The 26,627-nt window shown below is 41.9% G+C and overlaps 1 protein-coding gene across 1 annotated transcript in view; it reads right to left on the reverse strand.

Moving 5' to 3' along the window:
• Positions 1 to 25,324, reverse strand: part of LOC142383653 (C-signal-like) — a 30,232-nt gene extending 4,908 nt beyond the window's left edge. The window contains exons 1-4 of the mRNA XM_075469279.1: positions 24,985 to 25,324; positions 22,409 to 22,463; positions 20,104 to 20,300; positions 5,512 to 5,569 (exon numbers count right to left, since the gene is read on the reverse strand). Coding sequence (XP_075325394.1) covers positions 5,512 to 5,569; positions 20,104 to 20,300; positions 22,409 to 22,463; positions 24,985 to 25,131 — 457 coding nt within the window. The 5' untranslated portion in view covers positions 25,132 to 25,324. The remainder of the gene's footprint in view (positions 1 to 5,511; positions 5,570 to 20,103; positions 20,301 to 22,408; positions 22,464 to 24,984) is intronic.
• Between the last annotated feature and the right edge of the window lie 1,303 nt (positions 25,325 to 26,627).

Consider the following 26,627-nt stretch of genomic DNA (forward strand, 5'->3'; position numbering starts at 1 on the left):
ATGAGAGTGGTGTTCCTGGTGAGTGGAGGGACAGCTTTTGGTGTACAGGGAGCAGGGCAGAGGAGAAGGAACACAGCCCTGAGGGGAACCAGTGCTGATGAGCTGTGAGTCGGAGATGTGTTTTCCCAGCCTCACGTGCTGCTTCCTGTCAGACAGGAAGTCTGTGATCCACCTGCAGGGGGAGTCAGGCACACTCAGCTGGGAGAGCTGCTCCTGAAGCAGAGCCGGGATGATTGTGGTAAAAGCAGAGCTGAAATCCACAAACAGGATCCTGGCGTAGGTACCTGCGGAGTCCAGGTGCTGGAGGACGTAGTGGAGGGCCACGTTGACTGCATCGTCTACAGACCTGTTGGCTCTGTAGGCAAACTGCAGGGGGTCCAGGAGGGGGTCCGTGATCTCTTTCAGGTGTGAGAGCACAAGGCACTCAGAGGACTTCATCACCACAGAGGTCAGGGCGACAGGTCGTAAGTCATTGAGTCCTGTGGACCTTGGCTTCTTGGGAACAGGAATGATAGTGGAGGTCTTGAAGCGGGCTGGCACATGACATGTCTCCAGTGAGGTGTTGAAGATGTCTGAACACTGGAGACAGCTGATCAGCGCAGTGCTTCAAGTTGGATGGAGAGACAGAATCTGGTCCAGCAGCTTTCCGGGGGTTCTGTCTCCTGAAGAGTTTTTTTACATGTCTCTCATGGATGGAAAGAGTCGTCACTCAGTGGGGTCACATGGCACTGAAAGGATCGGATTATTGGCTAAATTACAATAAGACTGAGTTATTAAGTTCATGTAGACACCTTAATCTGACAAGAAATTGGGTCGAATCGAGTTACTCGTGATCGGATTAAGACCCCAAGATAACTGGATTGAAAGTCACACTAAACCTGCTTGTAGACGCTGAAGCACGTGGTGAATTAGACTTTGAGGTTCTGCTCATGCTCAAGATTTTTTTCCCGGGGTCGGGAACCGGAAGTCAAAGGAGACGATATTCCTGTTGTTGTCGCCGTCAGAAAGAAACAAACAACGCGATGGAGAATGCTCCGTTGGGCATCGAGTTTGTGCAACAAGCAGCTCATCACAGACCAAATGTAGAGGGACGTAGCTTCATCTTGCTCTGCGTTCTCCATCTTTCTCCAATGCCTGAGTTTGTTGTTGTTGTTGTTGGTGAAGAGGTCAACAGGAAGTGGCTCTATTAGCAACAGCTGGAATGGGTACAGCGCCACCTATCATACCGGGGTATGACATGCTTTGTGCCTCTGATCCCATTCATTCACCACCATATATCCAAGGAGAATTACCCTTGCTCAACTCATTCTTATTGTAATTTAGCCAATAATCTGATCCTTTCAGTGCCATGTGACCCCACTGACTGTTCAGAGAATATAAACCCAGCAGAGCTCTTAGATCCAAGGACTCAGGTCAGCTGGTCCAGTCCAGAGTCCAGACTAAACATGGAGAAGCAGCATTTAGCTGTTATGCTGCAAACAAGTGGAACAACAAACTGCCAGTGGAGATTAAACTTTCACCAAATGTAGACAATGCGTTCAGCCACCTAGCGATAGCCGCACCTGTTACGGTGTTTACTGCTCGGAAGCAGGGGAGTGCTCGGTCTGCTCTTCGGTCTGCACAGTTTACATTGGACGCATTGATATCAAGGGAGGCAAAAATAGCGGCAAGCGATGTGAGGTCTGACTTTTTCCTGAACAACGATTTTGTGATGCAAATGTATTACTCTTTTGAACGCATATTGTTTTGAGAAGCAAGACGCTTTATTTTTTTAGCCCCAGCCAACTAGCCGGACTACCTTCGTCAACACCAAAACGAGGCTGGAACTCGGCTCACAGGACACAGCGGGAGGTAAGTCAATGTTCATAAATGATGTTGCTAATATGGGATGTCATACAGCTTCATGTCAAAAGAGGCGAACTATTCCTTTAATCAGCGGCGGTTCCTTCATAGGGGCGATTTGTGCGACGCACTACCAAACACGGAGTTTTAAACAAACAAAAAAAAAATTACATTTTTTTTTTTTAATCTAGTTGCCAAGGCGGGACTGATCTACTGTAGGCAAACTGGTTGTATATGTCATTGTCCAATCAGATTAAGGTCGCGCCTGGTGTTGCCACGCCCATTTGGGGCGATTTCTGTCAGGGTCGAATTTGCACCAGCAATCTCCCATTGACATTAATGGTATGTCAGTTTTCAAAAATCATGCTCCCAATACATTTTCTATGAGGGTTTATGTGCTCGCATAAACGACGGGCTTTCGTCATATGTCTGTTGCGCGGGACCATGAACATTCCACTAAGAAGATGGCGAGTGGCGAGTGTAACAATACGGTACTGTCTCTGACAGAAGTACCCTTTAGTCGTCGTACTAATGCGGAGAAGGAAGTTTGGAATAATTTTGCGGGATTTTCGAGCTAGCCTTGCGAGGCAAAGATGAAACCCAGGGCTCCACCAACCCTGGTATTTTTCGAGGTAGTATTTGATGTAGCTAAATAACTTAACCTTTTGTGCTCAGTCATTTAAATCTTTTACATAATGTTGACAATATTAGCAGAATGTATAATGACACATTGTTAATGGTGCAGTATTATATTAAAAAAGAGAGAAATCTCACATAAGTAAGCTGCACTTAACCATGTTTGACAACTGGTTATGCTTTTCTAAGTCATATTTTCCAAAACTTCTATAAACACTTGACTTGGATTTATATGCTGTCATTTTAATTACATTCTTTAGAATGAAAATTGAATGAATCTTATCATTAAGAGCTTATGTGTTTACTTATTTCATAGAATCCTGGAACAATATGAGGAAAATAAATAAATAATGGTTAAGGTGTAATATTAACTGATTTGCAAATTATTAACTGGCAAATGTTTTGCTTTGAAGGTTTCACAATTTCCCTAGTTTGACACTTTTAACTAGTTCAGTGTTGCCATCCGGTGGACAAAAGAGATATTGCCTAAAATTGACATCTGATATCTGAATTTATAGGCACAAACAAGTTAGGGAAATGGTCTTGCTACCTAGACAAAGATACCTCAGTCCTATGGACTTTTATGGTACTTATGGACATAACGGGGGGAAATTACACTACCTAAAAAAAATGTCAGGAGCCGCCACTGCCTTTAATCCACACAGCCACGTCTCCGTAAAGCACAAAACAGCAGAAGAAGAAAAGTCCCTGTTTTTTTCTCAGTCACTTGTTCTAAGTTCTTGATTTCTAGTTTTTGCAGTAGTATGTGGGAAATCACAAAGCAGTCTATGACATATCTTTAAAGTCTGGACTCATTTTTTGTGAGCTAGTTTTTGCTACTTCCACAGAAAATTTTAACAGGATTGCCATTCTTCACCAGACAAACTGATGAAAGAGCGATGAATAGTCAGAATAGAATATTTATTTTTTATACCCACTGAAACCAGTTCAGGGTTGCAGGGGCCTGGAGCCTATCCCAGCGGTCATTGGGTGAGAGGCAGGGTGCACCCTGGACAGGACGCCAGTCCATCACAGGGCCACAAAGAGACAAACCAGACACACAACCATGCATACTCAGATTCACTCCTAGGGAAAATTCAGAATCAATCAATTAACCTGACAAGCATGTTTTTGGATGGTGAGAGGGAGCTGGAGAAGCCCTAAAGAACCCGCACATGCACAAAGAGAACATGAAAACTTCACACAGATAGAGCCCAGTCAAGATTAGAACCAGGAACCTTCTTTCTGTGAGTTATGTTTGTAATCATTAAAAACAAATTAGCTCTGAGCCTAAATGATGAGTTAGCATAAATACAGAGGACTTCCACATTAACTCACAGAATCTCGTCTCTTATGTTGGAGTGAATGGCATACAGTGAGTTGACGTTTTCGTATAATGGAAATTAGATTGTTGCAGCACTTATCGGAACAGATAGTTATCATATCATATGAACTGTTTGTGTTCAAGATGAGGTGATAATCTCACACCATAGCACAAAGTGGTCAACCAGTTCCCTGTACTCAGCCTCTTGTCCATCACCCAACAACTGCAGAGTCGTCTGAGTATTTCTGGAGATGACACGACTCTGAGTTGTTCTGGAAGTGTACAGAGGGAAGAGAGACAGGAAGAGTACAGTCCCCTGTGGTGCTCCTGTGCAGCTGACCACCTTCTCAGACTCGCAACTCTTAAGTTTGTAGTCTCACAAACTGTGTTCTGTTTGTCAGGTAGTCAATAATCCTGGTGGTTGTGGAGGCATCCACTTCTATTTTCTGGAGCTTTTGGCTGCTTCATCCAAAGATTAAGCAGAAAGATCACGCCCACGGACTTATGTTTTTAGTTTCATGTTTTAGGTCACGGTTTTGAGTTTCAGTCCATGTTTAGTTTTAAGTTTAGTCATGCCTTAGTTTCCCTGCACTCTGTTAATTAGTTCACTCACTTCACCTGTGTTATTCCCCACCAGCTGCACCTTGTCCCCAATCACTCACTCCCTATTTAGTTTCCCGCCTCCCCTCTCAGTTTGTTGGTTCTTTGCTTGTCTTCCCTGCCTGCCATGTTTGTCACCTGCCCTTCATGCCATGCCACGCCACAACCTGTTCTGACCAAAGTTAAGTATTTATTTATTCCATGCCATGAAAGTCTTTTGTTTGTTTTTCTCAGTTATGTTTTTTGAATCCGGCTCAGCCGCGCTTTTAGTTTGAACTTTGTTATTGTTTTTTGTTAATAAGCCAAGTTTTCCTTTATAAGTCCGCATCCGTGTCCTACATCACCACCCTACCCTGACACAACCCGATACTAATTACGTAACCACTAGATGCTGGAGCTCTAGCTCAGCAGAATCACATTCAAATTGAGTGAACTTCTCAAATATTGTTATATAATCTTTAAGTGAGCCATTATGTCCCTGAGAGCACACTCTGTTTCCATCTTTTGGAGCTTTCACTAAATTAAGATTTTTCTCCTGACATGCTGTCCTGTGCACCCTGAAGCCAGGGAGCACACTGTTGTCTGTGTGTGTTATTTTGTAAGATTCAGATGCTTCCCACTGTTCCTGAGGGGCTTCATCCACAGAGTTGACATTCGGCCGAATGTCAACACTTCGGGCATGTCCCAGATGTTAGTGCTACATGTTGTTGATACAAAAACTATCATTTTAAATATAAGTCCATCGATTTCTCCTCCATGCCCACTGCAGTGAAATAAGTGGGGAGGTAAAGCCTGGACAGATCACTGGTCCAGAGACAGAGAGAGAGAGACAGAGAGAGACATCCATGCACACTTGTTTCTAAAAGCACACATACAAACTCTGAAAGCTGAGTTTTGAACCAGGAACCATCCTTATTTGAGCAGATGGTGCTAACTATTGCACAACAAAAATACCATAAAAAATTAAGTCATGTTATTTTGACCAAATGTCCTATGTAGAATAGTAGATCATAATTAGGTATGACGCTCTGACTCTATTCCTTCCATTTCCTCCTTTATGACTATCTAATATACAAATTCTGGTATACTCAAATATAAAAGATATTTACCATTTTCCTTGTCAGTAGAATACCTTTCTGCTGCTCTCTGCAGGAGTGGAAGAATCATCTGAAAAGTTGGACAGTTTATTAGTAATACTTTACATAACTCTGCGAGTGTGTTATTACATAGTTGATACTGTTTATGAAGTGAATGTATGGATTTACCAATTGCACCAAAATAACACATCAAATATCCAGGATGTTAATGTACCCTATATCTGTAGAGTAATGGATGTATTTGTTATTATCATATGTTACAATGTTAAATTAGACTGAAGACATTAAAACTATGAAATTATACAAACTGAATAATCTGGTGTACAAATAGTTGTAGACTGAAAAATGATGTTGCTTATTTTAAGATCATACAATGAGCCCCATTTGTAAGCTATTCACAGTATAGGCTAGATGTTAACGAGTGTCATAAGATCAAAGAAACGTGAGCATAGGTAAGCTTTGTCAGCAGTTACCTGCTAGAATTTCTTACCTCCTTAATTGCAAGTTGGAAGCTATTCAGATGGATACAACTGACCTTTTCAAAGGACATTTTGCTTGTTTTAAAGTGGGGTTGTCTGAAGTGATAATGAGGAGTCAGTGTCTTACCTCAGTGAACTGCTGTCTATGATCTGTGTTGATTTTGACTGTGTAATTGTTGTTGGTGATTTTAACATCAATGTGGACAACCCTCAGGACAAAGGGACTAAAGACCCGAGTAACACTCTGGACAACTTTGGGCTGACTCAGGTGCCATTTATACTAATCTGTTTCTATATCGTTTCTATCGCGGATGCACTGTCCATTTACATTAAAATACTGGAATACGACTTCATAGGTGGAAGGATTCAAAGACGCCGGAGCCCATGTAAGCATTCGCATACGATGCTGATTTTAGCAGATGTAAACGGTGAGAAACGAGGATCCGCAGTGCTGAGCTCTAGCTACTGCGGACGTACTCCTCCCTGATTCGCTCGGCTGGTATCGTTGGTCATGTGACTTGAGTGCTGGGAAACTAAAAACAAACAGGCGTGCTTCACTTCAGTTACACACTTCCTTTCTATTCGTGTCATCGAGAAGAATATGGAAATCATGGACAACCACGATCAGCATGGGAGCCTGCTCCATGTCCTGCTGCTGGTAGTACGCTGTGCACAACAATACGTGGCAAGGAGGCGCCAGATTCAACAAGCTTTTATGATGAGAACCCAGCCAATGCAGCAACGCAAGCCGTACATGGAGCGCCGCTTTTGGGTTAGACCGGGAAGAAGCAGCGCATGGTGGGACAATTTCGTGGACCAAGTTGTTGTCGCCGAAGAATAAATAATAAAGCAAGGGCGATCATGTGATGTGATGGCTGATTAGTCATGTGACTAGCGAATCAGCCGATCCCCGTTTGTGTGTAAATGTAAATAGTTTGCAAGACGCCGACACGAAGAAATGGTGAAATGAATTAATGTAAACAGAGCCTCAGAGTGTAACAGAGGCCACGCACAATAAGGGGCACACTCTAAAGTTACTGATCTCTGAGGGTCTGAGCATTTCAATGGTTACTGTGTCTGATAGGGGCCTGTCTGATCATTCCTGTGTTTTCTTTGAGAGTACAACAAAAACAAAACGGAGGTAATTGTCTTTGGAGCCAAGGAGAAACTATTACAGGTCACCACAGACCTCCAATCTATACACCTACCAACCAGGCCAGAAATCTGGGTGTAGTGATGGACTCAGACCTAAATTTGGAAAAACACATTAATGCAATAACAAAGTCAGCCTACTATCACCTTAAGAATTTATCAAGGTTAAAAGATCTGATGTGTCAGCAGGACCTGGAAAAACTAGTCCATGCATTCATCTTCAGTAGGCTTGATTATTGTAACAGCATCTTTACAGGTCTACCTAAAAAGTCAGTTAGACAACTGCAGCTTATTCAGAACTCTGCTGCTCGAGTCCTCACTAAGACCAAAAAAGTGGAGCACATCAGTCCAGCTCTGAGGTCTTTACACTGGCTGCCTGTCCATCAGAGGATAGACTTTAAAGTTCTGATGCTGGTCTATAAAGCTCTGAATGGTCTAGGACCAAAATACATCAGTGACCTCCTGACCCCAGTATGAACCTTCCAGACCCCTCAGGTCATCTGGATCCGGTCTTGTATCAGTTCCCAGAGTCAGAACCAGACATTGAGAAGCTGCATTCAGCTTCTAAGCTCCACATGTCTGGAACAAACTCCAAGAAAGCCTCGTTGTTGAAACACAACAAGACACACCTATTTTTAGCTGCATTTGAATAAAGCTCCAAATTTGAATAAAGCTCCAAATTTGAAGCTTGAGTTTCAAAACTTAATCACATTTTAACTACTTATTTTATCTATTGTTCTTATTTCTTTCTTTTTTGTTTAAAATTTTTATTTCCACTGTTTTAATGTATCTGTAAAGCACTTTGAATCACCTTGTAGTTGAATTGTGCTATACAAATAAACTTGCCTTACATACAAAATCCATTGGGATGATTAGGGATTTTAGAAGGACCAGGAATAAACCAAATTCTATTTGTTCTGTTTATGTTGTTATGTTTATGCATTTAGCAGACGCTTTTATCCAAAGCGACTTACAAATGAGGATATAATTGTCACACCGTGGTGAGGTTAAGTTGGGTTTTTGTGTCGTTTCATGTATTGTTTCGTCGTTTCCTGTTTTATTTTGAAAAATTAACTTCCCTCTCGTTCCAGGTCACTTGCTCTTCCTCTTGTGCTCCAGTCTGATTGTGGTATGAATGATTCCACCTGTTCCCCATTACCCCTGTGTGCTTAAGAGTCTGTGTCTCCCCCTGTCTTGTGCCAGTGTGTTGTTTCTGTCTCCGTATAGTGCATCATCCTAGCGTTTTTGCCAAGCCCGTTTCCGAGTTCCCAGTGATATTTATCCTCGTAAGAGTGATTTTTGTTTTCCCAGAGTAAGTTTGATATTATTGAACCTGTAAGAGATACAGTGTTAATTTTGTTTATAGCCTTTTTGTTTTCCCTCCTAGGTGGAGTGGCTTTTTGTTTGTAAATCTTTCACAGTATATTTCCTCCAATTTTTAGGAGAGGCTCTTTGGTTTTCCTCCTCAGTAGGAGTGACATTTAGTTAAAAGTAAAGTTTCATGGTCTTTTGTTTTCTCCTCCGCTAGTGGAGTGATTTTGAGTTTGATAATTTTTACAGATGTACGTTTCCACTTTTGGAAAGTATATTCTTAGATTAATATTTCATAGCCCATTTAGCTTCTCTCACGAGGAACTGGTTGATCTGCTGTCCTCCAATAAAAATCTTGGAATTAAACCTCCTGCATCTGCGTCCTCCATTCTCTGGGTGTGACAATAATATTACAGCTTACGTCAAAGCTAACAATAAGCTACATAGAAGGAAAACCACTAGTCAGACTCTGTCAGAGGTGACAGAGGTGACAGTGCAGAGATAGAGGGAAGTACAGAAAGAGAAGTGCAGTAGAAGGGGTAGTGAAGTATAGGGTAAGTGCTAGGATAGGAGATGCTCTCTGAAGAGCTGGGTCTTCAAGAGTTTCTTGAAGATAGAAAGAGTAAAAACTTCTTGTAGCACTCGGTAGGTATTCCGCCATCGTGGACCGACACATGAAAAGAGTCTGGATTGTCTTAAGTGTGGTGTAGGCACTGCTAGGCGACAATACTGTGACGACCGGAGTGACCGAGTTGGGACATAAGCCTTTGTGAGAGCATTCAAGTAGATGGGAGCAGTTACATTAAGCACTATGTAGGCTAACATCAGTGACCTGAATTTGATGCGGGCGGCTAAGGGTAGCCAGTGGAGCTCAATGAACAGAGGGGTGACGTGTGCTCTTTTCGGCTGATCAAAGACCAGACACGCCACCGCGTTTAACAGCACAGGCTGGGAGACCAGTTAGGAGAGCGTTGCAGTAGTCAAGGCAGGAGATGACTATAGTCTGCACCAGGAGCTGGGTGCCATGTTGGGTTAGGTATGGCCTGATCTTTCTTATGTTTAGCAATGCAAAGCGGTGCGATCAAGCGATGGAGGCAACATGATCTTTAAAGGTTAGTTGGTCATCAATCATGACACCCAAGTTTCTAGCTACCTTTGATGGAGCAAGAGACAGGGATTCAGTTTGGATGCAGAAGCTGGGGTGTATGGTTGGTTTGGCTGGAAAGACAAGCAATTCGGTTTTAGAGAGGTTCAGTTGGAGGTGATGGGCTTTCATTCATTTCGATATGTCAGAGAGACAGTCTGAGATTCGTGCTGAGACAGTGTGGTCGTCAGGTGGGAATGACAGATAGAGCTGGGGATCGTCAGCAGGGTGCGATTTGTCAAAAAACCAGAGGGGGGGATGTTTTTTTTTGTTTTTGTTTTTTTTAATCATGTCACAAAATGAAGGTAACACAGCTAACAGCTCAATATTGGATGATATCAAATGAATAACACTTGGTGTTTTTGTTTTGTTTTTTAAAATTATGAAACAGCTAAATAATATCCGACGATATCAAATGATGAAAATGAACGCTTAACAAGAGAATGAACACAGAGAAAGTAGCCTAATTCATCTATCTCTCTAACTAAATATGAACACTTACACAAAAAGTTTGCATCAATTGCTTGTGATATTTCTCTCCCTTTGGATGGAAATCACTAAAATGCCTGAATCCTAAATAAACAGTTTGCTCTGATGGCGCAGTTCATGTGGCCTTCTCTGTTTTCCCGTCGGTGCGCTATCCGCCGCGTTTCGCCCTTCTTTAATCCACATTTCTGCGAATTTCTCAGCAGGAAAAGAACGCACATCTGGGCCATTGACAGCGAGGAAAAGGAGGCTGTTCAGTGTGGATACGTTCATTCTATTGCGCGCATCAGTAAGGATGTTATTCATATTGCGCTAAATCCACGTTCACACTCTGCTGTTGAGACGGGAAGCGTGGAGATGACAGAAAGCAAGTTGAGGAGATTTTCTCCTTGAACTCCGTTTCAACTGATGGGTGAGTAAAATGTGCAGCTTGCGCTGAAGTGAAATCTTTAGGCCCCAACACAGAAGAGCGTCTTCACATTGATCCAGCATTTGTGAACGGCATTAAAATCAGCTCAGCTAAAAAGCTGAATGATAAAGTTAACAAGCATGGAAAATGCCATTCACACATCAAATGCCTCGAAATTCTCCAAAAGAGACGTGATACTGCATTTGAAACGGCCAATAATGTAAGCGCGAGTCTGTGGAGGAAGAAGAATGAGGAGAAGGTACGGGCCACAGCGTACTGTATGCGCACTGCGTACATGATCTTTGTTATTGTATACAATTTGCTGCGGACCTTCGTGAACATCAAAGCTAACCCAAAGCTGCAGCCACGTCGGGCCATTTTGAAAGTGAGTAGCCTATGTAGACTATAGAAAACTGTCACAACTGCCTGTCATGTCAACATTTTTGTTGGTTTATTTTGTTGTTAGCAGGATCTTTTTTCCAGCAGAGATAAAAACCAGAGGGGGGGATAATCCCCCCCATCCCCCCCGGCAAATCGCACCCTGATCGTCAGCATAACATTGGTATGAGCCGTGTGATCGGATGATCTGGCCCAGTGAGGTGGTGTATATGGCAAAGAGAAGAGGCCCCAGTACTGAACCTTGGGGGACCCCTGTGGCGAGGTTGTGCGCTGCAGAAGATCCACTCCTGGACCCCCCGCAGTTTGCCTACAGAGCCAACAGATCTGTAGTAGACGCCATCAACATGGCCCTCCACTACGTCCTCCAGCACCTGGACTCCGCAGGTACCTACGTCTGGATCCTGTTTGTGGATTTCAGCTCTGCATTTACCACAAACATCCCGGCTCTGCTTCAGGAGCAGCTCTCCCAGCTGAGTGTGCCTGACTCCCCCTGCAGGTGGATCACAGACTTCCTGTCTGACAGGAGGCAGCACGTGAGGCTGGGAAAACACGTCTCTGACTCACAGCTCATCAGCACTGGTTCCCCTCAGGGCTGTGTTCCTTCTCCTCTACTCTGCTCCCTGTACACCAACAGCTGTCCCTCCACTCACCAGTCTGTCAAGCTCCTGAAGTTCACGCATGACCCACCCCTCATCGGACTCGTCTCTAGCGGGGACGAGTCCGCTTACAGGTGGGAGACTGATCTGGAGACCTGGTGCAGGGAGAACAATCGGGAGCTCAATGCTCTAAAGACAGTGGAGATGGTTGTGGATTTTAGGAAGAGCGCAACCCCACCTGCCCCCATCACCCTCTGTGAATCCCCAGTGAACATTGTGCAGTCTTTCCACTTTCTGGGCTCCATCATCAGCCAGGACCTGAATTGGGAGCTGAACAACAGCTCCCTCATCAAAAAAACCCAGCAGAGAATGTAGAGGATGTACTTCCTGAGGCAGCTTTAGAAATTCAACCTGCCAAAGGCCATGATGCACTTCTACTCTGCCATCATCGAATCCATCCTCACCTTCTCCATCACCGTCTGGTACGCTGCTACCACGGCCAGGGACAAGGCCAGACTGCAGCGTATCATTCACTTTGCTGAGAAGGTGATTGGCTGCAGCCTCCCAAGTCTCCAGGACCTGTATTCCTCCAGGACCCTGAGACGTGCAGGAAAGATGGCAGCTGACCCCTCCCATCCCGGACACTAACTGTTTGACCCACTCCCCTCCGGCAGGAGGCTGTGGTCCATAAGGACCAAAACCTCACTCCACAAGAACAGTTTCTTCCCCTCTACACAATACCTGTACCTATACCAGTACATACTTGTTCAATTCTTTCACTTTCAATTTTACTTACTGTTCTTATTTGTTGTTTTTATTTAATTATCTGGAAAACAAAGCACCAGCACACCACAACAAATTCCCTATGTGTAAACCTATTTGGCAATAAAACTGTTTCTGATTCTGAAAAGTCTGTAGTGGAGAGTGCAATCTGCTTTGCAGCATCTGTTTGGGCTAATCAACATAATGGACAACATCATCATTGTCGATTAAACAGTAGGTTGTCTTCAGTCAGAGGCTTCTTCAGTTCAACGGCAATAAGTACCAATAAGTTTTATGGATTTATTGAGACTTTCTTAAAGATATTGCTACAGTCCACATATCTGTAAACATAAGTGATGGATACCCTGTTAGTGCACAGGATGTCGAGGACTTCACATTAATGTCTGAGAAACATGCTTTGTCTCCATTAGGGCAGGGAGTGTCAGTGGGCAAATGAGAAACTGAAAGAGCACGATGATGTTGCCAAATTTGGAACAGAAGATCAGTGGTTCAAATACCAATTCAGACAAGCCAGCAGCTACCACAGTTCTTACATGTGTGAAAGACATGAGCTAAAGCCAGATGCAGCATATGCACAGGATGCATTAACCACAATTTTAAATTGATGAGCTGCTTAAAAAATACTATGACAAGAGGGAGCCATGTCTACAGGTCTGGGGACATACATCATCATTCATATCATCCAAGAATGGAAACCAAGCTCATATAACCTGAAGTGGAGCAACCATCAGCCACCTCCTCTACATGAACGGCATCAGGCTAAATTTTTGGAGTCAAAATCTCAGAGCCGAGATCACTGCTCTGATACAGTAAACGTAGGAAGATTTCATAATAATGACGCATACACTTGTGCTGTACTCAATTCTCTTTTTTCAAACATGGCACCTTGGGGTGACCTTGCTGGGACGTCCACTCCTGGGAAGATTGACAGCTGTCCTGAATGTTTTCCACTTGTGAATAATCTTTCTCTCTGTAGAATGATGGATTCCAAATAGTTGGCCTTATAACGCTTCCAAGATTGATGGGCAGCAACAATTGCTTCTCTTTGATCATTGCTGATGTCTTTCCTCCTTGGCATCGTGTTAACACACACCTGAATGCTGACAGAACTTCTGCTTTTATAGAGGTGCTCACACTCACACTATGGTGGAAGCAGTAAAGGTTCACTTGTTTTTTCACACACTGTTTTTCATTTAGTCTTACTTTTTGTTCTCTAAATAATGACATAGATGCTTCATCTCTCACTCGAAATGCCTCTTTATTTTAAAATGGTGGGAAGCTGTCCAATCTGTACAGAATGTGGACATGACTGCCCTGTATGTATGTAAATAAATTGTACAATAAATATATTTATGTGGCACTTTTCTAATCTAGTCTAGATATTTAAACATGTGGTCCAGGGAAGCCAGGGATTAAACCATCAACTCTTTTCCTCCTGAGCTACAGCTGCACTATGTCTTGATTTGAGGAGCTCGATCAGTACTTATTTTACACAAATTTCAATATATATGCCATGGCATTTTAACTTGGCCTGTGGTGTACTTTGGGAACAAAGTTTAAAAGCAACTGTTTAGATTAAATGATACTGTGTCTTTTCCAAGACACGTATGACGGACTTGGTGCTAAGCCGAAGAATCGTCAAACTGTTGGTATCAACAGAGGATATGTAACATCACCCGGAATAAAGTTAACAAACAGATTTTTACCACTGTCAGAGCCAAATGTGACTGAGTGTAACAGACAGAGAGACGGTACAAAGCAGCAGATGGACAGAGAAACTGTGCCGAGTGTCAAGGTCAAAGATACTCTTGTGCTTGGAGACAGAGCCATATCTAATATAAACATAAACAGAATGGTTACATGCAGCTATCCAAGTGCCGCTGTCTCTGACATCACAAGATTACTACCAGAGGTACTGGCAAAACACCAAGGGGTGAAACAGCTGATTGTGCACGTTGGTGCAGTGGACATCAGAGAGAATCAGTCTGAAATCTTAAAAAAAGACTTTGAGAAACTGTTTGAGAGTCTTGATAAAGTGACAATACCAACATTCATAAGTGGACCTCTCCCAAACATCGACAGGAGGATCAACAAATTCAGCCGGCTGCTTCAGTTGAACACATGGCTGTCCAAAGTCTGTGAGTCCAGAGGACCTCATTTCATCGAGAACTTTAATCTTTTCTGGCAAAGAGATGATCTGTTTCAAAGAAAAGGCCCACACCTGAACAGAGGTGGAGTGAGACGACTGACGGATAATCTTCTCCACGCTCTGAGGCATCAGAAGGGGCCAGGGCCAGGACCAGGACCAGGACCGGGTCCTGTGCTGCCGCCGAGAGAGAAGACGAGCCAGAGAAGAGCTCCTGCCTCACCACCCAAGGACCCAGCAAAGGATTCAGCCACAGCAGCCACAGCAGCCACAGCAGCACCTCCAGCATCCCGAACACAGGATTCAGCAGCTCCACCATCGCCTTCACCACGGGCCTCACCACAGGCCTGGGACCCACCTGCTGCATCTACACCCTCCAGAGATGTTTCACCATCGTTCTCTTCTCCACCGTCACCCAGGAGATTTCCTGATCACCTTGAAAGCTTGGTGAAATCGGGGATTAAAATGGTTCCTCTCACGCCAAACATGGCAAGATCAAGAATTCTTTCCTCAAAGAAGCATCGAGCCCCTCTCCCTCCCCAGCCTACTCCATCGACCAAAGCCCCCCCAGCTTGGCCCCCACCACCGGTGCCCACAGCTGTCATTTCCAACAGCGTCAATGCTGTTGTCTAGGACGCTAAGGGCCTCTGTGTTGGTAAACACCATCTCAACCAGAGGTCCAAGGATGGAGTGAAGAGAGGGACAATCAGACTGTCCAATCAGAGAAATCTTATCCATATCCCTTGCAAGAACACAGCGTCCAGTTCAACTATAACTAATCTCAAACACACAGTACTCAATGTCAGATCTTTAAGTAACAAATCATTCTTAATTAATAGTTTTATTTCCTCTCACAATCTTGATTTTATGTTTTTAACTGAGACGTGGCTCGACAAAAACACAGCAAATGTAGTCCTGATTGAGTCTAGTCCACCTCACTTCAATTTTGTGTCTGAAACACGAGAAAACCAGAGGGGTGGGGGTGTTTGTGCCATGTTCAGGGACAATATACCCACCCACAAGTTGTCATTTGGGTTTTTTTCATCATTTGAGTATGTGTCATTCAAAATGGAGATAAAATAATCTTCCATACTTTATATCACCATTTATAAACCACCACAGAATTGTTTTATTGATGATTTTACTGAACTACTTTCAATTGTGTGCACTGCTTTTGACTGTTTAGTCATAACAGGGGACTTGAATGTGCATGTGGACGTAGCGCATAACAAGGAAGCTAAAGAGCTCACTGCTGTCCTTGAAATGTTTGGTCTAACTCAGCATGTGACTGAGCCCACCCACAACAGAGGGCACACTCTAGATGTGCTCATTTCAAGGGTGTTGTTATTTCAAACGTGAATGTCGTCGATGTTGCTTTATCTGATCATTTTTGTGTTTTCTTCGACCTATCTACTTTACCCAAATCAGCAGTTGGGTCTGCAGTTGTTCGGGGAAGACTCATAAATGACAGAACAGGGACACAGTTTATGGAAATGATTAGGTTTGAGAACACCCTGTGTTCTGATGTTGATGATCTGTTGAACTCTTACACATCAAGTCTCTTAAATGTTCTGGATACCATTGCTCCTGTCAAGGTTAGAATGGTTAAAAGTAGGCAAAGGGCGCCATGGAGGAAAGAAGAGTCGGTCAGGGCACAGAAAAGGGAGTGCCGGAGAGCCGAGTCAAAGCTCCAGGTTCATTATAAGGCTTACAAAGAAAAGCTAGGTCTGTTCAACCAGACTTTGCGTAGAACAAGGGAGAGTTATTTTTCTGAAATCATCAAAAACTGCAGTAACAACTCTCGTGTCCTGTTTGCTACAGTAAACAGATTAACAAACCCTCCAGTTTCACTGCCTTTAGAACTCATTTCTACATCTAAGTGTAATGAGTTTGCAATATTCTTTAATGACAAAGTTCAAGGCATTAAAAATGCAATAATTTCCACAACACAAATAACTACTCTGCAGCCAGCTAGACACCTAGAGCTGACACATTTCACACCTGTTACTGACAAAACAGTCGAAGAGACCATCTGCAGTCTGAGTTCATCAACGTGCTGCCTTGATGAGTTGCCCACTAGATTCCTAAAGTCTGTGCTGAGCAGTTTGTTACCACAACTCCCTCATCTAGTCAACATCTCACTCCAGACTGGAACATTTCCAAAGGCCTTAAAAACTGCTGTCATTAAGCCTCTTCTAAAGAAGAGCAATCTTGATGCCACAGTATTGAACAACTACCGGCCCATATCAAACCTGCCATTCTTAGGGAAAGTCCTAGAAAAAGTTGTATAACAACAGCTTAGTGACTTTCTCCTGTCTAACAATGCTTTTGATACTTTCCAATCAGGCTTTAGGCCCCACCACAGCACTGAGACAGCTCTGATCAAGGTGACAAACGATACCCGCCTGAACACAGACGCAGGCAAAGTCTCAGTCTTAGTTCTGCTGGACCTGAGTGCTGACTTTGACACAGTTGACCATGCGACCTTATTACAGAGGTTAGAAGACTGGGTGGGAATCTCTGGTCCTGCTTTAAACTGGTTCAAGTCCTATCTGGAGGACAGGAAATATTTTGTTGAAATTGGTGTCTCAGACCAAATGGCAATGACCTGTGGGGTTCCCCAGGGGTCAATCCTAGGACCCGTATTGTTCAATCTGTACATGCTTCCACTAGGCCAGCTAATACGCAGCTATAATGTGTCCTACCACAACTATGCAGATGACACTCAGATCTACGTGTCACTGACGGCAGGAGAACACGGGCCTGTAGATACACTGTGTCGCTGCATCGAACAGATCAGTGTGTGGATGCAAAACAATTTCCTCCAGCTAAACTCAGACAAAACTGAAATCATTGTCTGTGGCCCACAGAAACAAAGAGAAAGTGTTATCAGTCACCTTGAGACTCTCTCTCTAAAACCTAACTATCAAGTTAGAAATCTCGGGTTAATATTGGACTCAGACCTGAACTTTAACAGCCACATTAAATCTGTAACATCAGCAGCTTTTTACCAGCTAAAAAACATTGCTAGAATCAAAGGAATAGTGTCTAAACCAGACTTAGAAAGACTGATCCATGCGTTTGTCTCCAGCAGGTTAGACTACTGTAACGGCCTGCTCACTGGGCTCTCTAAACGGGCTGTAAGACAGCTGCAGTACATCCAGAACGCTGCTGCTCGAGTCCCAATGCCGGTTTGGCAATGGTATTATCCGGGACCTATCCCGGCCCAAACCTGGGCTGCTTGGCCCATGGGGAAAATAGTTGTAACTAATTTTTGTCACTTATCTTATTCTTGCATTAATATCAATTCAACTGTAGTCTGCATAAATTCACCATTGCAGCGCAGCCGCCTGCTGCATCACAGCAGATTAAATAGGTTCTACCATGTAAGGGAATTCTCTCCTCCCAAATGTTTCAGATGGTTTGGCCCATGGCTTGTCTTTTAAATAACAATGGCGCGACACAGAGCGAGAAAGAGGCCAGGTGGAACAGAGAGGGCTAAGCTAAAAAAAAGACAGGAGGTGGCAGCCAAATGTGCCAAATTGACAGATATCTTCTCAAGACAAGCTGGTAGGTTACTGATAGATATGGATAATAGGCCTGGTTGTGAATTTGATCAAATAGGCTATAACGTGGCGAACGTTTGCAATGTCAACTCAACTGTCATCTGACAGCTTTTGTTGTTAAATATGTAAAATCTCACAATTTATATGATTTAGAAGTGTATTCCTATATTCGAAGAAGAACCGAACACTTTCTTTACATTCCAGTTCTAATGAACAATTGCTCAACGCTTTATCTCCTCATCAACTGTAGCCTGCATTCCCACAGGCGCGCACATGTGGTTACGCAATATTAAATAGGGGCGATCACATTTGTTGTTTGATATTTGTTATTAAATGCATCTCAAACATGCAATTAAAATAAATATAATTATTTAGAAGGGCTGTATGCAAATATTGTACATGGTTCGCGTGCGCAGGGACAGGGGCAGTATGGCAGGTCAGGGGCAGCGCGAGCACGTTGGGGTGTTTAGTTGCCTTTTTTAATTACTGGAGAGTCTGCACGCACGTTCTATCCGCGGGAATCAGCATCATGTTTCATGTTCAAGCCTTCCCCTCCCATTTATTATAATGTGAGCTGAGCCCGCTCACGCCTGTGCAGGGAATAGACTGTTCTATTTTCAAGTTGCAATGAGCACTTATCCGGACACCGCGCGGGCACGACACTTTGATGTGAAAGGGAGAATCTGTTTTCTTGTTGATTTCTATCCATTTCGAACTGAACACGAATGCAGATGCAGACACGTTCATGTCCCGTGCTTGCTGTGTGTAAACGAACCGAACACTTGCTTTACATTCCAGTTTTCCATACCACGAGGTGGTAGGGTGGTAGACTAAATCATGCAAATCATTTAACACAACCACAATTAAATAAATATCAGAGTGGCCTGTATTTTAATTAAATTCCCGGACTGAGAAAATGGCCCACCCCGGCCCTGTCGAGTCCTGACTAGAACCAGGAAATACGACCATATTAGTCCAGTGCTCAGGTCTCTGCACTGGCTTCCTGTCGCTCAGAGAATAGACTTTAAAACAGCTCTGCTTGTGTACAAGTCTCTTCATGGTCAAGCGCCAAAGTACATCTCTGACATGTTAAAGCCATATGAACCAACTCGGGCTCTGAGAACCTCAGGGAGGGGTCTCCTGCTGGTGCCCAGAGTCAGGACTAAACAAGCTGAGGCTGTGTTTCAGTTTTGTGCTCCTAAAATCTGGAACAGTCTTCCAGAAGATGTGAGACAGGCCTCAACTCTGACAATGTTTAAATCCAGGCTGAAAACAGTTCTATTTAGCTGTGCATATGACACCTGAAAGTATTTTATCTGCACTCTTCACTTTTTAATTAATTAATGATTATTTTAATGGGTTTTTATTATATTTATATTATTTTTATTTTATTTTTTATTTCTTTTTAATGATTTTATTGCCTTCTTGTGATTTTATGTAGCTGTGAAGCACTTTGAATTGCCCTGTGTATGAATTGTGCTCTATAAATAAAATTGCCTTGCCTTGCCTTGCCTAGATCACATCTAAGCAATATCATGTTTATTATTTCAGAACATCTTAGACTACTATTTACCAAGAGGCACAATGGAACAAAAGCAAAGCAAGCTGTGACAGCTTGGGAGAGTTGGACTGCAGAGTGAAAGAAAAGCAACCAACAACAAATCTACTGTAAAAGGAAACTCCTTCAAAAATTCTAGATACACTTAGATTTTTTGCATGTTTTTTCATGATATAAACCTAAATCTGTTATTTATGTGTATAAGAATGTTGAAGAAACTCTTCAATGAGTAAGCTAATTTTGTACATCTAATTGGTTTAGTCTTCCATTCCTTTAGAAATTTTATATTTTACTATCATTCATTTCTGTTATATTATTTGATTAAAAGTACCTCATTTGTCATATAAACCCCTGATCGTTATATACAACAGCTGTAGGTTCTGTCCTTTCAGCAGTAGAAAGGTTATGATTTTTTTTTACAATTACAATATGCCTTTGAGAAAAATAGAAAGAAATGGACAATGGTAAGAATATGTTGGGTTTCTTTATGTAGAGTCCCCTGAGATGCCTTTTTGCAGTGAATTGCCTCTATGTAAATAAAAAAATGAACTGGACAGAAAAAAAGACAAACACACCTTTGTAAGAATAAATGGTCCAACGACATTAGTTTCGTACACCTCCATCATGTCCTTTTTTGCAGTGGCCATTAATGGTGCTGGCGGAGCTGGTTTGTTGATGGCAGCGTTGTTGATTAGAAGGTTCAAACCACCAGTCCCGATGTGCTGCCTCACAGCCTGCACTGCAGCTGAGATACTGTCCTCATCTGCCACGTCTGCAGGTGGACATGCAGATATTTAGCATTACCACACAGTAAAGTACAACAATAAGTTAAGTTAAATAAATTGTGATGATAAGAGTTCTTGGATATTCATGTTGATATTTTCAGGCATATGGCATCTTTTGTCCTTATCCAACTTTGATATTATGTCTAAAGAATTCTAGGATTGCTTAAACACCACTTTGCATATTCAATAAGTCTGATTAACATAGCTCACATTAACAATCACATGCAACAAATTGCTGACACGCATTTTGTGGAAAGCTGCAGCAAAGATTTCAACATCTGAGACTGCGTTAAACTACAGGGGTAACAGAGGGATATAAATCCAACTGTGTCAGTGGTGGTTGAGATCTAAAATGTAGCAAGAATACAAATGGAATAAAGATGTACATACAAAGAACAGACTGCCTGCTGAGAATGTTTTCAAACTTTGCTGTGAGACCTGACAAGGATGTGGGCTCATTCATTTTACACCATGAGCCCACTCTCATGTGAACTGACACTAAATATAACACTGTAGGGCTACAGACCAAGTCTAGATAGAAAAGTAGAGAGTAAAAGAAGAAACAATTGATCATAAATAAAGTTCATAGATTCCAAAAAGACATCTGCTTTGCCACAAGGACACAAATCACGACTCTACATATCCAGTTAATTATGTCTAGACCAATCTCTGCCTTACCTTTTGTCTTTTTTTAATAAAATATTTTGAAGAAAGTGGCCTTCCATCAATTTATGTGTGTATGAATGTGTGGATGTGGCTTGTAGTGTTCAGCTTGACTAGAAGAGCACACTAGAAATACAATCCATATACGGTTTGATGTTTTATTCCGTTTTTGTTTTGTAGAGAGTGTCCTCGTCCACAAAACTTAAAACGTGCCCATGTAGCTTATGTCCAGGCAGGCAGGCGACATCTAGTGGTTGATAAAGTAATTGCATGTGAAGAGTAAAAATGGCATCTAATCTATTTCACTCTGTAAAAAATTATGGCTTTTTGGTCATAACCATGTTCCATTTCTAATCCTAGCCAAGTGATGTTAACGCCCAAAGTTAATCAGGAAATTACATAGTTTCATCATAACATGTTGTGTTTACATCCAGACGTCAAACCTGTAAAATGGCAACCACAGCAGTTTTGTAAAAAGACTGTTTTGTAATTGTACCGAAGTAATGTTATTGCCTAAACCCAAGGGAAGGGAGAAAAGTGTTGTGCCACTGAGAGAGCATGTCTTGGTTTTGATCTTACATCACACTTATGCCCATAACTGAAACCACAGCAGTTAACTGCTCGAAATTTGACATTACTGTTCTGTACATGTGCAGTGTTACTGGGTCAAATTGAATTTGCTTTTAAGGACCCTTGGGTGCTCAGCTTTCTCTGAGTGTATCCATCTATTCAGTGCCTCTGCCTAGCTGTGGCAACCTCATTTAACAGCAGAACTTCCCTGGGATTATTAGAGTTAAGATCTAGATTATTATAGAATTATATTACTATTATGCCAATAAAACATAACACTTTCAGTAAATTGATGAAATGGTAGCATTAATGATAGTAGCCTAGACAGGTTTGGGAGCACAAAGCATCCATGTTTCAACCCAATAAGACGTGTTTTGACGTGTCAGACTCTCTAAAAATTGCCCAAGAAATGGACTGGGACATCCCCATGTGGACAAAACGTATCTGGCATCTATGTATTGATATGTTAAACCAGTTGATCACAGCCTAGAACACTAATCCTTGCCCTGAGTCAAGTTGTCATGTATTCTCTTGCATTTGCTTTAGAACTCCAGTGATGGTGTTTGGCTGTAAGGGGACTTTGGCCATGTACTTAACACACCATATGCAGCTGAGAAGCTATTCTAAAATACTACATGAGTCAAATTGTTTGATTAAAATTAATTTGATTGAATTGGACTGTACTGAACTTGATACTTTCCTATTAAAGTGCCTGGAAAGGATTTCTCTGGTGAATCAAAGTGATAAAATGTGCCTAAAATTTAACATATTGAATTTTTGGTTAATTCATTTAAATGGTGTAAGTGTGTATTCGAGTATCCACGAGGTTACCGTATATTGTACGAGGGTGTTCTGTGTTTACCTAGTTTGATTACGATGATCTTTCCAGGATATTGAGAGGTGAGCTCCTTCAGTGCCTGCGGGGAACACAGACGAAGGATAAATGAAAAGACAGATAGATGGATGTTCAGAAAGAGCCAGAGAAGGTAACGCACTTCTAAATGTTGCAGCATTCAGGGGTTTGAACGGAAGCCCCAGGAGGCAAGCGAAAAAAAAAAAAGATTTCTTTGCATTCATTTTCTAAGTCTGACCCAATTCAGTTAGCTTAATTTTCTCACTTTAAGAGCCATGAGAGGCAGGCAGTAAAAAAAAAAAACTTCTGGTGATCTGTTTTCTAAGTTCAATTCAGTTTATTTATAAAGCGCCAAACACAACAAATGTCATCTCAAGGCACTTCAAAGATACAGTCCAATTTGAGTCAATTAGAGTTCAATTCATTGTAATCATATACAATTAATTAGATTAAAAAATAATCCAATTTATTCATATAGAGCCAATTCAAAAACAGTTTCCCAGGTAAGGAAACCAACAGATTGCACCGAAACTTGTCTTCCGTCCAATCTCCCGTCCTGAGAGTGCCTGAGGCGACTGTGGAGAGAAACGACTCCCTTTGAACAGGAAGAAACCTCTGGCAGAACCAGGCTCATCCTCCTCGACCAGCTGGGGGTTGAGAGGACAGGAAAGTCTGCTGAAATCTTTTCTTTTGATTCAAGGAGCCATGAAAGATAAACAAAAACAAAGTGAAGTCAAAATTTTTAGAGTTTATGTTTGTAATACTCTTTTCTGCCATAAAAGGGCGTCTAACTGAACCACTGCCATTGAATGATATCTGGCAGACTTAAGTGTACAACCCCAGGAAACCCTTCCACCATGATCTAAATAGAATCAAAAAGATTTGCGTCTCACAGGTATTCTGAACAAAAGTGTCAGCACATCATGTAACATGACTGATCTGCCTTCCTTTTGGCCTGAAATGTGTTTCAGCAACAGCAGAGGAGGTGGCTTTGAGCATGGACTGTTTCATGCTGGCAAGTGCAAAGGCTCATAGAAACAAACATTTTTCATCAAAGTCATTAGTAGAGCAGTAATTGTCACTGCAGTTGGTTTTTCTATGGACTTAAATTGTTATGAATGTGTGATGTGGTTTTCAGCATTTTTGTGACCAAGAACAATTACGATAACTGGCAATGAGCCACAATGAGTGAGTATCCCGGGGTTCGAAATGTGGTCTGACAAGTGGCCACTCTTCTCTATGACAGTTCTTAATTATGTGTTTGAGTGCAAATCAGTTAGGTTATCTAGAATATACATGGTAGTATTATGTTCTTCTATACATCAGAACTATAAATAAAATTATAGTTATATTGTGTTACTGTTAGTTTTTAGTTTTCTCAACTGTGACAATTGAAAAAGACATTTTTGTGAGAGTGAAAAAAATATTTTCATGGGTCATACACACAATCACACAAATGCAGACATATATACATGCACACCCACATTAACCCCTGTTATGGTATGAAAATACATATCATTTGTAATGGGACCTAACTTACTTAGTACTGTCAATGTATTTTAGTACTGTCAATATATTTTATAATATAATGTATTGTTATATACACCATTTATATACAGTATTTGCACTTTTTTCTTCTACAATCACATATGAACATATCAGGGACAATGTGGGGTTCAGTGTCTTACCCAAGGATGTTTTGGCATGTGGGCATATTTGGGATCAAACCACTAACCTTCTGGTTAGAAGTAGACCAAGTCTAACAGCTGAACCATGGCCACCCCTTCAGTGGTAGTTGACCACCCCCACTCCCTCAACTGATAGTTATACTGCACACGTCATGAGCAAAAGGTTCTCAGTACACACGTGCAAACGTGTGGTGGTAATTCTGACCCTCCATATAAATTTAACCCCTGTGTAGGGTACAACTTACATCCAATAGAAAATACATCCTATTAAAAAGTTGTTGATTATGTGCAAAGCTCCAAAAGAGTCATTCTGGTCTGATACCATGCTGTGTTTCATGAATAACAACAGTATCATTTTAGCAAGAATTTAACTATAACTACGGTCTTCATTACACTTTGGCAGGTTAGTTAATGCCAAACAAGAAATGTAAAAAATGAAAAAATGTATACAAAGATATCATGATGATGAAAGTTGAAGCCATGAGACATTGTTTCACAAATATACTAAACCAAGATTAACATTTTATTCAGGGTTGTAGAGTAGTTCAGAGCATTAGAGTAGATCACATTCCATAATTTAATAATACAGCTTTTCTTAAAACGCAGGATTTATTGTGTGTAGAGATAGGATTTAGGACTCTCTCATAAATTTGAAGAATCTTTGAACAGGAGCATATGAAAAGATCTCTCAGAGCTTGAATCACGATTGTAGCATGATTCCCCTCAGCCCCACGTGGATAACTTATGTCAGTGAGTGTGTGTAAATAACCAGGGTAAAGATTCTATTCCACAGTGAGAAACCATAAACAGCCCCCAGGCTTCCCCTTTAGAAGCAGTATTGGTATGTGTTAGCTGTGGATTTGAAAACTATGACAAGAATCTATGGAGCTGCCTTACCTCAGCTCTGGCTCCTCCAGGCTCTCTGCAGCAGGCGTAGATGTGAACCTCTTTCGCTGTCTTCTCAGCAAGCTGTTTGACCAGCTCCAAACCAATACCTCTGTTGGTCCCAGTCACTAAAATGTTGCCTTCCAGTTTCACTGACATGTTCACAGTTCAAGCTCAGGCTGCTGTCTGACAGTGAGTGAACACATGTGAGAGCACACAAAGTCCAGTGTGCGTCATGCTCTTGATATAGGTGTATGTTGTAAAGGAAGCCCGAGCAAGCCTTTTCACACTCTGTGTCGGCATATTTTCTCACCTGGTAAATTAAGATTTCAGGTCAAAGTTTCAGACTGCTTTTGCCGCACCTTCATTTCTTGTGTAAAAATATTTTTTTTCTTTTTACATTGACACTGCACAATTAGGATTATTACTGATCTGTGGTGAGTCAGGGTGCACAACACACCATTGGTCAACAAAGAGTGCAGTTTGATAATTAGTAAGTCTCTCATGAAGTCAAAGTCCAGAACATGTGGAAAGTGTGTGGTTAAGCACAGCTCCAGAATGAGGAAGTTTCCACATTATCATTAACTGAAGAAAAGCTTAACTTGTTTTCAGGGTTGGTATTTTGAATGTGGACATGCAACCAGACTTTAAAGAAGTGCTGAAGACAATGTACATCTGATGAAGAAAGAGCGTCATTGTGTCAGTCCAAAAGTTTGGCTGTTGCAGATTCAAACTCAATAGACACAGTAGTTTAAAAGCAATATATTTGAAAAGTGTTTTTTTTATACACAGCACATAGAAAAAAATTGTGTGAATAGCCAAATGACACTGTGTACCTAGACCTACAAAGCTTTCCTGTTAGGATCTGGGTGTGTTTAGTGGTGTTTTTGGACTTCTTAGTTATTGGTTCTATTATTTTTATTCGGTGCTCTTAGTTCTTTCTTTATTAGATCAGTTTTTGTTTCACCTTAGCTCTGTTTCTCCTAGTATTCAGTTATGTTTAATTACTCCTTGTGTGTTCTTTGTGTTAGTTAGATTATTTCTCCGTTATGATTCTAGTATGTTTTCCCTTTGCCTTAGATTCATTTTCCTAGTTCGTGTGCTCTTCCTCGCCCCCTGTGTCATCTCTCTCTCCTCAGTCTGTCTTCTGCCCTCTGCCCTCTTCACTCACACCTTGTTCAGTAATCAACCTCTCCAGTATATATATCATTTTAGTTCCACCACTCCTTGCCGGGATCCTTGTCTTACTTCCCGTTACCACCACCGTCTAGTTCCTTACATTCCCTAGTCTGCTCTTGGTTTTGTTCCTGTGCTCTGACTCCCTGTGTTCCTTGTTTTTTTTTAATCATCATTACTTTCATTAAATCTTCAAAATCTACTCACCACCTCTGACGTTGTCTGCATTTGGGTCCAACTCTACAACCCCATAACATGACATTTCCAGCCTCTTGAGAGGTTTACGGTTGACAACAGTGATGCTGATTCAGTGTCTGCTCTTATCTCATCAACAGCACACAGTTGTTCTCAGTGCACAACTGGTAATATCACTGTACCTGTCCAGCACAAACTACTCACTGACATAGTTCAAGGGCAGCCGGTGAACAGAGCGGAGCAGCTTAAAAGCCAGATATTTTCCTTATATATTGTGTATCTAC

Source organism: Odontesthes bonariensis, chromosome 7 (assembly GCF_027942865.1).
Source record: "Odontesthes bonariensis isolate fOdoBon6 chromosome 7, fOdoBon6.hap1, whole genome shotgun sequence".
Taxonomy (NCBI): domain Eukaryota; kingdom Metazoa; phylum Chordata; class Actinopteri; order Atheriniformes; family Atherinopsidae; genus Odontesthes; species Odontesthes bonariensis.